Source organism: Malania oleifera, chromosome 9 (genome assembly GCF_029873635.1).
Source record: "Malania oleifera isolate guangnan ecotype guangnan chromosome 9, ASM2987363v1, whole genome shotgun sequence".
Lineage (NCBI taxonomy): Eukaryota > Viridiplantae > Streptophyta > Magnoliopsida > Santalales > Ximeniaceae > Malania > Malania oleifera.
This window is the reverse complement of record NC_080425.1, coordinates 90,417,790-90,432,708: the sequence shown is the minus strand read 5'-3', so window position 1 is coordinate 90,432,708 and position 14,919 is coordinate 90,417,790. Positions and strand designations below refer to the sequence as shown.

Here is a 14,919-nt window from a genome sequence, read left to right as displayed (position 1 = left end):
AAAACTCAAAAGAATTTATATGAAAAGGAACATCAGCATATTTTCAGTGCAAGAACGGAACTTGGAATTATGATATTTCACCAATTTACGTAATCATTTACACGTTAATCAAATCTAGTGGAGAATTTGTTACCTCACCAAGTACCCCCACACACAACTTGCACTGCTATTCTATTGATGTCAGAAAAATAACCTCCAAATAAAATAGTGCCACCATATCAGACCATGATCTCCATAATCAAATCTAAAATTGAGTGTGTGAAAGTGGAAAACACTGTCATGATCTAAGGGTAGTCTTTTAGCTTCCAAAAGAGGAGGAGAAGATGAAGAAGAAGACTACCCATTGCATGATTTATAGGATCTCCTTCTATCTGAAGGCTTTCTTGACTCTTAAGGTAAGGGGCTCTTTCTGGAAGTCCCAAGAATTCTTTCAACTCCATGAAGATAGCAACTAATATAAGCATGCAACTTCTCAAGCTTTGTTCCCAATTTCTAGTAGAACTTATGAATATCTTGCCCTCATTTTCTCACAGTAATCTCTCTCCCAATTTTAAAAAAATAGAAGAATACATATTAAGAGAGAAAAAGTACAAGTAGAGAGAATAAGGAATCCTCAAAGAAAATAAAAGCGATCTCTCACAAAAATCTTCCCAACATAGTGATAATAAATCAGAATTTGGGTGCTGGCAGAACTGAATTTCACTCCAAAATGCTTATTGTACAATGGAAGCCCAATAGCTCCCAATATGAGTCAAAATATCTTGAAGTGCGGCCAAAATATCACAACAAACATCCAATTTCTCATGTCTGGGAGAAATCGGCACCAAAAAAAAGGGGGAGGGGGGGAAGGACTGCTCAACCAGTGCTGCCCACTGATTTGCTGCCAGCAATGATCCTCGAGCTGAAGGCGGATTGGGGGATGGTGATCTTCTTGGTGGTTGGGGTGCATCAAAAGATCTCCATCAAGACTCTGAAATTTCAAAAGGATGGCGGCCAGGATATCTTTGGCTGGCCTATGGGGGCACTTTGCCTGTTGAACATCAACAAAAATAGGCGGTTGGACAACAGGTCTGTTTCCAGTTGTCACTGTCATAAAATCCTTCTGCCGAAGTTATGTTCAACAAAAAGGGGCCACAAATGAAGTTTTGCAATGAAACATACTGCAATTTCTGGAAGCTTCTCAGTAAATTTTTTTCATTTATTGGAGACAAGGGCAGTTAGTGTAAATGGTGATTGATGGGCACAGAGTGGCTCGGAGTTGGGATAATTCTTTGATGGGAATGGCTATGGCATGAATAGCCAGAGTTGGTTTTAATACCAAGTTCATGCCAGAGAGCAGGGATTGAAGAGCAAGAGAGAGATAAGAGAGGACAGAAGGGAGGAAGAAGAAGAACAAGAAGTTGTACATCGAGGAAGAGAGAAGTGACACATTCCGAATTCAAATCAATAACTAGCTCCAACATGCAACAACAAAATTAACTAAAACACGATTATCAATTAACCCCAACATAACAGAAAAGTACATAACGATAAAGTCTAACACATGCACTCTAGCGTCCAAAATTAATGCCTAAAATATGTATTAACAAATAAGCGGCCTAATTGATGACTACTAGTAGAACCACAATAAAACAAAGATTTCAATATAATCATGATGAGGAAAACCAGGCAGTTGGAAAAGCATACAGAGTCATCATGTACTAAATTTCCCACAGCCAGCGTGTCCAAACAACATAAAAAAAAAAGGCAAATGCACATACGAGATTGAATTTATGCACATCACAGCACCTTAAGAACAATGCCAACTGGAAGCAAGTACTCCCTCCCTTGCATCCTGCAATGTTTATAAAATTAAAATAAAATAAAAATTAAAAAAAAAAAAGACTCAGTTTAGAGAAATTTTTTAGAAAAAAAAAAAAAGTTTGTTGCTTCAGGTCATAGTTATCAATTGTTGCTCACCAAAACCCAAGTCTTGCACTTCCATTATTAAGGTAATATAATTTAACTGTTACAGCAGATTGATCTTCTCTTACACACCTGGAAAGTGAAAAAAGATAGTTATCTAGCAGCAGGTCAGAAATCCAAAAGCAATCACAGGCATAACCCAAATTCAACTAAAATACTGTCCTCTTCTCCCTAATAAGGGAAAAGAGCAAGGGAAATCTCATTATTGGATAATTAACAAAAGCAGTTATGGCACTTATGGGCGCCAAATTGAGAGGAAACCTTATGACAACTGCTTTGTCAGAATATCCTTCTTGCCGATCACGAAATGAATTCCGCACCACACTCATTGGCTGCAACATGAAATTTTAAATAAGCAACATACAGTTTTTATTAAAGAAATACAGCAAGAAATAAAATATTCCACTAAACAAAGTACAACTGCACTACAAATATTACAGAGAAGCTCAATCATCTCTGTGGGCGCATTAAAAGCTAAATGCTACTTAACTAAACAACAGCGAATCAGCTAGAATCCCAGTAAGGTAAGCTGGCCAAGCCTGAAGAATAGTAAGTACAGAATTTAAGAGTCTCCACCTATTACAGAACACATTCCACCTATTACAGAACACATTCTTCTACACTTTCTGGCCAGAAATAAAAACAAATAATTTATACAGCAGGCTTACATAATTTCGTTTTGGCAAAATTAGAAGTCGAACAACCCTCTCAATCCCATTCAAGATAAAGTATCTGCAAAACAAAGAAATGAATAATTAACAAGATAAAAAGAAAGAGGAGATACATTTCAAATATTTTGAGTAAATTTTGCCACAATAAAGACTTGAATGTAACATATATATGCAAAAAAAAAATTTGTTGGGATAAATAATGAACTTTATAAAAAGAAGGAACATACAAGGAGGAGGGCAACACATACCCCAAGAAAAAACAGAAAATGAACAAAAGCCAAGCAAAACACCAAAAAAGTGATGAAGCATTGCCCTCCGATTCCTCTACATGTCACTCAGAGAAACTCACTAAAAGCCATTCACCAAACACCACAGTAAAGCAAAGAAAACCACCCTACACCAAATAAAGCTAGAGGGAGTAAAATAACCCTTAAAAATGTTGGCATTGTGCTTCAACCAAATACATCAAATGACTGCCAAAATAGAAAGGGCTTTCCTCTCCTTAGCCCTCTCAAAACCTGTAAAATTGTGAAGGCACAAACTCTCCAAACCCAAAAAGACCAAATAAATTGTTCCATATACAACCCCTCCCTCAACACCTGAAAAAAAAAAAAGGAAGAACACAAAACAATTGATAACTAGTCTCCCAACTCTGATGGCAAAGTGCCCACACAACGAAAAAGAGCAAAGATAATCCCCTATTTAGTGAAGAACAATTTGCCAAAAAAAAACTCCTACAGGAGTGCAAACCCAGCACCTTCTATCATTCCCCATTGAAAAATGAAAAGAATCTAGCACATTCAGCAAGAATAAGACGGTAAGACCACCAGCAGCAGCCACCCTCTCATTCATGGTTTTAAGTTTTAAACTCTTCTTATATTATTAGCACCTTAGAAATTTTTGAAATTATAGAGTCAAATGAGGAAGAAATAATTAAAAAAATGAGTATTATGAAGATTAAATAAACAAATAAAGAGAAGGAAATGATCAGAACAAAGGAGTACCATCAGACCAATGATCCTCCCGGAAATGAATTCCGTCCATATTACCAAAATTTTACCACTCAGATGAAAAATTAAGAAATCTAAAAGAAATTTCCCAAGGGCTCACATGAGTAACATTAGCTCCAACTTACATCCCACTGCTCTGCTGGAACTCATCTTTACTATATATTACCTTATGCCAAAGGGAAATAGAAGGAAAACCCCACAATCATTTTCCCACTAAGGAGATGTTCTTGGGCACAAAATTTTGCAGGCTAACCTTCTCTCAATCCTAGGGTCACAAATCATATCCCAACTCAAGTATGATCCCTCTTTAAATTCCCCATGTGACCATAGAAAAAGCCATCATCAATTTCTCTAGCTTATAACATACTTTTGCAAGAACCTAAACAATGATAAATATAGAAGGAAAGAAAGGCCTTTGAGAAAATATTGGGATCAAAGATCAACTTGTCCAAGAGTGAGGTGGCCGGCATCAATTTGGGTATTAGGGACTCAAAATAGTTCAAAACCTTGGCAGGCTGTGTTTCCCTTGAGTGGCGACTAGCCACTATCTTACCTTGGCCTCCTACTAGGGACAACCCATATTTTATAGCCTTTTTGGGACCCTATGATTGAGAAGGTAGGTAAGACACTGGGGGGTTGGAAGAAGACATACTTGTCTCTCAAGGATAATGTCACACTTATTAGTCTGTCTAACATACCTATTTATTTCCTCCCCAAGTTTAGAGTGCCCTTGAAAATATCTAGAACTTCAGAGAGGTTGAATGTGTGATTTTGTTTGGTCAAGCTTTGGGAGGGTAAGAGAGAGCATTTAGTAAGTTGGGAGGTTGTTAGACCCAAATCTGAAGGGGGCCTGGGAGTTCGTAATGTGGTATCCAAAAACATCTCTCATAAGAGCTTGTGGAGGTGTCCTCTAGAAGTTGACTCCCTGTGACATAAGGTGACTAAAAGTAAATATGGCTCCATCATAATGACTGCGAAACGAGAGGAAGTGGTATTATTTCTCATGCATGCCCCCATAAATTCATATCCTAGGTGGCAAGTATGTCCTTCCCCCCTCACTCACTTCAAAGTGGGAAATGGCAATAAGGGTTCACTTCTAGAAGGACAATTAGGTGGTAAGGCTTCTTCGGAGCTGAAGATGCCTCATTTCTTGAAGCTTTTTTCTTTCCACAATGCACCTATCAGCTTATTCATTTCTACTAAGGGCGGCTTTTTTCATGGGATTTCAATTTCTTCAAAAATCTCAATGAAAGAGAGGTTGATGAGCATACCACCTTACTTTCTATAGAGCCACTTTGTTCCTTCCAATAGGGAGGACAAGAGAGTGTGGGAGGGTAATTCTTCGTGGTTGTTCACATCAAAATCTTTTTGCTCACGTCTTCCAAAAACCCCTTCTCCCAACCTCATCCCTTGGAGTCACTAAGGTTCCTTGGAAGATTTGGACCTTTGTCTAGACTATGATTCTAAAAAGGGATTAAGATGCATGATTTGCTTCAAAGAAGAAGGCTCTACCACTCTCTAAATCCCAATATGTGTATCATGTACCACGAGTTGAACAAAATGAAAGCTCACCTATTTGTGTGTTGTATGGTGGAAACACAGCTATGGAGTGCCCTCTTCCCTTATTTTGGCGAAGAGTTGGTGGCGCCATGGAATGCCACTGATCTATTGCTAGTGAGGTATAGGGGTTTTGGCAATTTCGCTCAAGCAGAGAGAGCAGTGCTCTGTGGAGTGGTGTTGTATTCGCTTACAGGCTCTTTGGACTGAGAATAATGCGAGAATATTTAAAATCCAGACAAATTGTCCCTGTTTCTTACGGGACAGAGTAGCATGATCAGCTTCTTTTTTGGTCAACTATTTGGGCTTTTTCAGGGCTTATTGCTGTCCAACCTTCAAAGGGATTGGAAGACAACTCAACTGTAATCTTTCAATTTGTAGTTTCGCCATTTTCTAAAGACATCTTGTCCTCTTCTTTTGATTTCCTTTCAATTTTAATAAATTTTTTCTCTGATCCAAAAAATATTAAATTAATGCAACCTCCTAACACCATTAAAAAAAAATCTCCCACTAATTATCTAACCTCCATGACACTTTTGTACCAATGGAACCCAAAGAAAGGGGGCAATACGGTTACTATAGGAGCACAAACACCTAAGTAGAAAACAGGGCAACTCAAGACACCACACCCTGCAATCATAGTAATAATAAAGGAAACCCTAACCACAACCCCACTCAACAAATTTATCTTCCAAACTGAGACCCTCACAAACAAAACCCTATCATAAATTTCTAAGAGTCAAAACACATTAAAAAAATACCTACCTAAATCATGAAGAATCGTGTCATTTGCAAACTGTAGATGCAAAGCCAACTTGGAAGCCTCTCTCTCATAACCATGGTCTTAAATTTCCACGAAATTGTCGAAATTTCCATCGAAATTTCCGATTTCCGTCACCCTTGAAATCGAAATGGCAATCGATTTCCGTATTGCATAATTTCCGTCAAAGTCTCAACGAATCATTCGAAATTTATCAAAATCTTGAAATTTTAGCAAAACTTGTCGAAATTTTAACTATACGCTGAAATTTTGTCAAAATTCAAATGAGAAATTTAGGAGTGAATTGAAATTTCTATCTTAATTTATTTTATCGAAACAAAAGATTATTACAAGTGCAGTTGAAATTATATGAAAAAATAAACTTACGGTAACATTTTATTTAACCATTCATGTCTAAATTATCATTATTTGTATAATAAATAATATTTAAATGATTTATGAATTTCATTTGTATTAACTGAATATGTTTAATGTATATTATCTTACAAATTTGTTTAATACACATACTATTTTACAACTTTTCCACCTCATACAAAACATAAATGTATTGAATTTGTAATATTAGTCCTAAAACTATTATTATTATGTTTGTTAACCATTTCTAAAGTTTCACAAAGAATTTCATGCTTCACTACTAATTTCTGTTATTTTTTCAAATCGAAGTCGAAATTTCCGTACTTTTGGAGCTTCGAAATTTGAGTCGAAATCGAAATTTAATACCTTGCTCATAACTCATTTCCATTTATCTCTTCCGATAGGTTCTGTTATGAAAGAAAATCCTCAAGTCCTTGCAGATCACAAGTAAAAATTTCAATTTGCATTGGAAAAGATTGGGAACCGGTGTTTGTTCATTTGGCAGAGAAACCCTGAAACAGAAATGGGTTGACTAGGGTTACTTCATCTGCTGCAAGATGAATTTGAGTTGTTTGTCCTCGGTATTTGAAATTGGGACCTCATTCATTTGAAAGTTGGCAGAATCGAATATTGGATGGCAGTCAAATCTAATCCTAAAGGTAAGTTTTCAGAGTTGGGGTTGAATTCAAAGGATAAGGAGTTCCCCATCTTAATGCATGGGGGTCTGAATGGGAAATGTTGGCAAAGCTATTTTGAAGTTTTTTTTTTTGCGGCGCGGGGGGGGGGGGAAGGTGGTGGTGATGGGGGTTGGGCTGGAAGAAGATGAACAGAGCTCAAAACTTGACTGTAAATCTTTCAAGGAAATCATCATGCTCACTTTTCTGCACCTGAGGGCGGAGAGAAAATGTGGTTCAGTTACACCATCTCAGGCATCAAGTAATTATCTGGAAGGAAAACCAAACCTCAGACGGTGGATTTGGATGAGGAGGATTTGTTAAAACAAAGTTGAACAGCTAATTCTGCAGCTTCAATGACCCATTTTGAGCCTCTGAGTTGCAAGTAGAAGGGGTATGTGGCTGTGATGTGGAGCTGTCCAAAAATCATCTGTGATGTGGAGCTGTCCAAAAATCATTCTTTTGTGCACCATGGTCCCAGGAGCATATCTAAGGATCAGGGATCTCAGCCTCATAAAAAGGAGGTTCACATGCAAGATGATCATGTAAATAATGCTGTTGTGGGGACATTTAATTTTTAAGGTCAGAATGAAGAGTGTAAATAAGCCTATTGGCGCTCGAAACTGGGAAGAATTCTGATAAGGCTCTGATTAGTAAGGTTTATACTCCTCAAATGGCAAAGCAGCAAGAAGTTGAAACGACAATATTTCTTAATGGGAAACAAATCAATTCTGATGCGATGACCAAATTTTTTGAAAAAAAAAAAAAATCATCTTATTTCGTAACATAGTGTTCTTTTCTTTTATATATAAATATATATATAACACTTCAAAAAAGGAGACAGTAGTAGTTTGTGGATTGTGCAAACTCCAAATGATCTGAAGGTTGAATCAGGTGGGAAGGTTAGTGAGGCAGAGTCTTAAGTGAGGACAAATCAAATGGAATGGCGAAATGAGACTGATTTGGATTGGGGCTTTCAGATGACAATGAATAGTTATTGGATTAGCTTCATAAACAATGTGTGTGTTCAAATGCCTCTGGTTTAGTTGGTGATATTTCTCATGCGTTAATAACTCTGCTTGACAGTCTGGAAAACAATCTTATTTTAAAGGATGATAGTTAAGGACCTTGGGTAAAGAGTAGCAAGTTATTGATCAAAGCTGGAATTTGTTTTGCCTACCCGTCTTTATTTGGTGGTTGATATCAATGGGTCGGCTACAGAATTCAAATCCTGGAGGACAAGAACTTGGATTGGACGGTAGTAAGAGTAGCCAACAAAAGCTCGGTGGTAAATAGCAAATTTGAAGTGTTATATTAATTTTGATGAAAAGGGATTAAAGAGGCATTTCAGGTTTAGAATGTGTTAGGTTTTACCCTTCATTTTCTTTTCGCTTTCATCTTTTTTATTTTGTTTTCAGTTTTTCTTTCTTTTTAAGACCTCTTGTTCTCCTTTGGCTTGTTATTCTGTTTTCTTCTATCTTAATACATGTTATTTGTTATTATGCAACTACATGTTCATGACCAATATGTACATTACAATTAATATGCACTTCCAAAATCCAAATCCATCTTATCCTTCTAAAATAAATTACTTCACAGAAAATGACTGGAAGTCCGGTGCTAATGCAATGCAATACTGACATTGGATATTATATTACATTACATATACAAAAGTAGTAGAACTGATTACTTACCCACCCATTTCTGAAGACTCCTCCTTACAAGAAATGAGTTTTTGGGGATCAGCGCCTCTTAAATGACAAAGCTTTGACTACATGGTACACAATCACAATCAACTCATAAAAATCAATAACTAATAAGAACAAGATACAAATAATATGGATGGTAACCCAAATGAGAAAGAGTTGAAATATTATCTATTTTTCCAATTTTCTTGTGCTCCACTTTCCCACAATACATTAAAATCGCAATAGAGCAATGCATGTCATGCATCCATGCATCACGTATGAAAATTGATTACGACTGATTTATACTTTGTATTAATAAGGATACAAATTGAGACCGGTACATCAAATGGTGCACAAAGAACAGCACAGGTTCCATTTTGAATGAAACAAGGTTTTAGTGCAAATCATTGGAGAAACGCTAACGCAAAAAATTAAAAATAATAATAATAATAATAATAATAGATCATTATACAAATTATCTCCATCTTATGAAAGGAAAGAACAGTAAGCAGGTAAAAGCATGAAAATCCTAAGCTAATATGGACAAAGGATACTATAGATAGAACACTTTGTCACTTTCAAGCACATTGCGAAGTGCACAAAAGAATAAGAACAGGATTATTTGTTTCTAAATTTGAAATAGAAAAAATATATTATTTTAGTAGAGCATTTTTAGGGTTCTTTCGCAATTATAAAATGCAACAGCCCTTCAGCAAAGCGAATCAAGCACCCCCCCTCTATATATATACACGCGCGCACACATATACATAACAAAATAAAAGCATGCTTTGTCAGGGACCTTGTGCATTCGGCTACCTTCTTTGATGATAGACCTGGCACAGCAATAAGGTTGCTCCATTGCAGCCTAGGTGCCATGGGTTTAAAAGTTTGACTCTCAGAAATACACTCAAGACAAAAGAAAAGGAATGAAAAAGAAAAAGAGGAGCTACTAACCTTCAACATTACAGGAAACTGCCCAAAAAAAAGTTTCTCCCTTATAATAACTCCGCCATCATACTGAAAACAGACGTCAACCAAAAACTTTCCCGTATACGAGATTTTAGCTTGTCTGCACTGTTTCATGAAAATGCATCATGCCAAAATTGTAGTATGCTTTCATCATATGCATGTCCACATGCACATGTGCATACATAAATGCGCTTTGCGCTCTGTGTGTGTGTGTGTGTGTGTGTGTGTGTGTGTGTGTGAGAGAGAGAGAGAGAGAGAGCAAGAGCGAGAGAGAGAGAGAGAGAGCGATGGAGAGATAAGGAGGAAAAATACAGGTTAAAGTGAAATCTTACTTCGAAAGGATATAGAGCTTCACGCATTGTCCTTGAAATGCGTTCCTTCTGTGGTGGGTATAGCTCTGGCTTAGAAAATGAAAGTATGTTACAAGTCAAGGACAAACATAGAAAACAAAATTGATATGATTAGAATAACTTTTCTTGAAAGATGAAAGAATTTCTAGTTCACATGACAAAAATTTTATTAAAATGTGGAACACCTCATTTGATTAATGGGTAACGATAAGAAAACAAGGAAATACAAGCCAAGAAGAAGTTTCTAAATTACTAAAAAAGAGAATTCAAGATTAAAGAAATCTTGATTTCTTTTCTTCTTCACATATTTCACAAGAACCAGACAGAGCACATAAAGACAGACAGAGAGAAAGAAAGAGAGAGCAAATGAATAACTATGTGAAGGATCAAACAAACACATAAAAGGATATTTCGAAGCTCCCTCTTTGTGAAGGGATCAAAGACTCGAACAGGCTTGATTTGCAAAAGCATGGTCTCCAATCCTGACTCCACCATATGATCGAATGAATCAAGGTGGTGCTTGACAAGCTCTTGCAGAGGCTCATAGTCCGGCATCATTGCCTTCCCAAGTGAATAAGCCACCATTGCACAGTTCTTTAAGCCGTGAGCAGGAAGCTATTTGATCTCCGCGTGTTGCTGAGGAGGAGGGGGATTTTAAGACCAGTTTAGTATCATAACTGCATTCATTTTTCTCAGACTAAGGAAATGCAAGGACTCCATAAAGTATGTTCTTGATAACAAGAAGTTGCCAAGATGTAATGATGAAACTCTATTTCAAAGCTATATTACAAGTTTATTTGCCATTCACATAAAGCATGTTCACTACATTTGTTCTTCAAATAAAACATTCTCCAATCCAAGGTACTGATACTGAAAAACCTTTAACCCATTAGGGAACCCAAACTTGTTTTTTTTTCCCGGAGTGGGGGGGGGGAGGGAGGATATAATTTACCTATTGGAGCAACAATCCTGGGTATTTTAGTTCTATCTCAAGCACTCCTCCGACAAATGGACAAATAAAATTACAGCTTCCGGCCCCAAAAATTAATACAAGTAAGACAAAGACATCCACAAAAAAATGAGAGAGTAAATGCTGGAGCAAGAAAGTTGTCAATATCTTATGAAATATATAATACTTGAGCAAAAGGTAATGGAATGAGAAAATACAATGCAAATTAGAATCTTCCTCATTGTTATTCCAAATTTCCATACATATCAAACAAAAGACTGTTAGTAAATTATTTAATTTTCCTTAAATTACCATAAAATCCTTGGAGAAAATTCAAGGGAAAAAAAAACGGTGAACAAAAGCGCACTAACAAATTTGCTATCAATGCGATCCTAGCATAAAAACAAAACCCACACAAGATTTAATGATAGAACATAGTCATTAGAATCTTATTCGCAATTCAATTCACAAGAATGGTATCAAATCCACACCAAATCGCTCCGAAACTTACTAGCATATCCAAAAAAGAAATGAACAAATCATTATTGAATTTATCAATTCACCCTATGAATCAAACGAATCAATATGAATCCATAGACTCACATGATTCTAGACCTATGATATTTTGACAAATACAACGAGTTTCAAACCCGAAAAACAACATTTTTGTTATTAAAAAAAAATTATTAAAAAGAAGAATAACTACAACAAGGAGCATAAGTAATCCTCCTTAAAAGATACAAGAAGAAAGAATAAACGAAAAAAAAAAAATCCAAATCATTTCTTTCTTTATTGTTTTTATCTTTAACACAATTACCTTCCATTCTTTATCTACGTCATCTTTGTGCTAAAAAAAAGGAGAAAATAGAATTTGAGATATATGTTGCCTTCAAAAATCTATTCTTCACTCTTGGAGGAGTATAGTGTTCTGCCATTGAGAAGAAGGGGTAAAACACTCATTGACAAAGGTGATACTCATATTTCAATGTGTTGTCAAGATTCAAAAGTTAGTTTTTTTAGTAGTTTGTTCAATTACTACTATTTTTTTTAAGTTAACTGCTTTTTTAATTTTTAATTAAAGAAGAAATATCAACGAAATATGATTTTCTTTTTTTTATTGTTGATAAACACCAAAAGTTAATTACTACTATTTTTTTTAAGTTAACTGCTTTTTTAATTTTTAATTAAAGAAGAAATATCAACGAAATATGATTTTCTTTTTTTTATTGTTGATAAACACCAAAAGTTTTTTTACTCTTTTTTAAATTCCTTCCAACAGCATAAATTTTATTTTTTATTATTTTTTCTTGATTCATTCCCTTCCTTTTATTGTTTGGGGAAAGTCGGAAAGCATATGCATGAAATATGATTTTTTTATCGTCAAAATTAAAATGTATTTTACCTTTTTGTTTGTGTATATAGATATCTGCATGCCATTTGTAACTGGTTTTGGAAATTTCTACCAAATCCTACAATATCATGTAATTTGATTCTTGATTCTTAAAACTATAATCTCAATTCAAGAATCAAATCTCAAGTTGACAACAATGGAAAGCCACATATTGGGTGGATATTGATAGCCAAATATTAGAGTAGAATGATAAATAGGGGCAATTTGAAGAGGGTTTGCCATTGATATTGAGGGTGTGGTGAGAGCATAATAGCATGGTTTTGAAAACCAGACTAGTGGCTGACCTGGTAAGGTCACTGGGTCGGTTGGACCGGTGGATCAACTGGGTGGTCTAACCAATTACCTATTTACATATAAATGTGTCAAGGTAAAGTGTAAAACCAATTACCTACGTATAATTTCAATCAAGTGTCAGTTTGAAGTTTGAACCAAGCAATGTAACTATAAGACCCAGTTAAATATGTAACTTGAACAACAGCTTAATAACTTAAATTAAATTTTGAGCATCAGATATTAATGTATGTGAACCACGCAAGGCAAGGGAATTGATTCGATGATTTTGTTTGAGGAGAGGAAGCTTTCGGAGATAAGTAATACGCTCCAAATTCAATTCACGTTATTGTATACTATGAAACAGATTATTACAAAACCATTGAGCTCTAGTTATTTTATCGATTCATTATTGCAGGCCATTCCCTGAAATATTTAACAGCTCATTCTTATAGCCATATACATTGAAATTACAGAATTGGGGAGGGGAAAAATAATTGCAGGACTAGGCTGCCAAGTGCCGAGACAGCGTTTGTAGAACAATCAGAACAAAAGCAACGAACGCTGTTATTGTTGATTAATGTTATTAATCCGTCATACATATTGAAACTTTAATGAGGATTAGCGAGAGAGAGAGAGAGAGAGAGAGTGAGTGAGTTTACAATAACAGTGCTGGACCTTCTGGTGCGGGAGGCTGCTGCGGAGGAAACCCTCACTGGCAGGGGGAGGCTGCCGCGAGATGAGGAAACGCGGTGAAGTGACGCGTGGAGGATGCGCTGCTGTCCGTGAGAGGAAGCGCAGGACTGAGCTGCTGTCTGCCAAGGAAGCGCCGTAGAAGGAGGCGCTGTGCGAGTCTGCGAGCGGGAGAAACGCAGGATTAGGGTCCAGGTGTTCTTTTCTTTTCTTCCCTTCTCTTTTTGTATGTACTACTTTACCCTTTGGCCCTTAACATACCCTTTCAATTGAATAATAATAATAATAATAATTTTATAAAAAAAAAACCATCAAAAATTAAAAAAACGAAAATCAAAAATAAAAACTAAAAACTAGAAATATAAATTAAAAACTAAAAATTAACAACATATTTTAACATTTATAAAACTAATACAAGCTAAAATTTTAATTAGAAAATATTTATTTTTATCTTTAAATCAAAATATTATAAAAATATAATTAAAATAATAAAATTAAAAGTAGTACATGTTGAAATTTTTACTATAATAAAAACAAATTTATTTTATAATTATTTTACTTTTAAAAATTACTTTACAATAAAAATTTTATTATACATGACAATTGAAAAATAGTAAAAGTATTTTATAATTTGGTTTTATTATAATTTTTTTAAGTTTATGTATATTTTCTTTTAACCATATTTAAATTCATATGATTATTTGATTTTAATTTTAACTTTAATTTAAAAGTCTATAAAATGAATAATTTAATCCAAAAAACTATTTCTAAATGTTAACTTTTTTTACAACTGGTTGTCAAAACAACTAAAAACTTAGTTTTCAGTTTTTTAATGAATAGTTGAAAACTAACAAAGAAAATTGAAAACTGATAACAAAAACAAATATGTTTGTAAAATCAGTTTTTTTACTATGAAGAGACAAAAATAAAAATAAAAAATAAAAAACAACAACAATACTAAATAGGTCCTAATTATAATTTTTTGAATTAAAATAAAACATATCAGTTAGACCTTTGCTCAAATGACCTTATTTATGGGTTTATTGCTTTACTCAACCAATGGTCGATTTCGGTCGAATCGAATAGAATTAAGCAATTTGATCCAATTTTGAAAGTCAACTATTAAGGTTGGTGGCAATTTTCAAAAAATAAAAAATTATATGTAACGATATTATTTGCTACATATGACCAAACATTGTTTTTTTATATAAGAACTCATTGCTTTTAATATTATCTATAATTTTTTCCTATGTATGTAAATTTATTCCTTCATTTAATTGCACAAAATGTAAACAAATAAAAAATAAAATAAAAATTGTTCCTCCATTTAATTGCACGGAATGTATAAAAAAAACGGAAAGTCTGCTAAATGGCTCCTCATCACTTATTTATAATAATAAAAGAAAAACAAATAAGGTAGTTCAAATAGTAAATTCCAAAATCCGCTAATTAAATGGTAATAATTCAGGTCTTAGAGGTTATGTTTTTTTATTTAAGATAATACTTTGACATTTTAGTGACGAAAGATAAAATGACAGGCCCATTATTTTGGTGGATCAGTCGAGTGTCCAAAAGAC

At 34.7% G+C, this 14,919-nt stretch overlaps 1 protein-coding gene across 3 annotated transcripts in view; it reads right to left on the bottom strand.

Annotated features, from left to right (window-relative positions):
* The window catches only part of LOC131163682 (DNA-directed RNA polymerase I subunit 2), an 84,900-nt gene extending 71,351 nt beyond the window's left edge, over positions 1 to 13,549 (bottom strand). For 2 of the 3 annotated variants that reach the window (XM_058120349.1, XM_058120351.1), the window contains exons 1-9: positions 13,312 to 13,549; positions 10,430 to 10,655; positions 10,002 to 10,084; positions 9,655 to 9,774; positions 8,707 to 8,783; positions 2,634 to 2,697; positions 2,227 to 2,297; positions 1,960 to 2,037; positions 1,789 to 1,834 (exon numbers count right to left, since the gene is read on the bottom strand). In XM_058120349.1, coding sequence (XP_057976332.1) covers positions 1,789 to 1,834; positions 1,960 to 2,037; positions 2,227 to 2,297; positions 2,634 to 2,697; positions 8,707 to 8,783; positions 9,655 to 9,774; positions 10,002 to 10,084; positions 10,430 to 10,604 — 714 coding nt within the window. In that variant the 5' untranslated portion in view covers positions 10,605 to 10,655; positions 13,312 to 13,549. The remainder of the gene's footprint in view (positions 1 to 1,788; positions 1,835 to 1,959; positions 2,038 to 2,226; positions 2,298 to 2,633; positions 2,698 to 8,706; positions 8,784 to 9,654; positions 9,775 to 10,001; positions 10,085 to 10,429; positions 10,656 to 13,311) is intronic. The other variant, XM_058120350.1, reaches the window with a different exon arrangement.
* Positions 13,550 to 14,919: the final 1,370 nt, after the last annotated feature.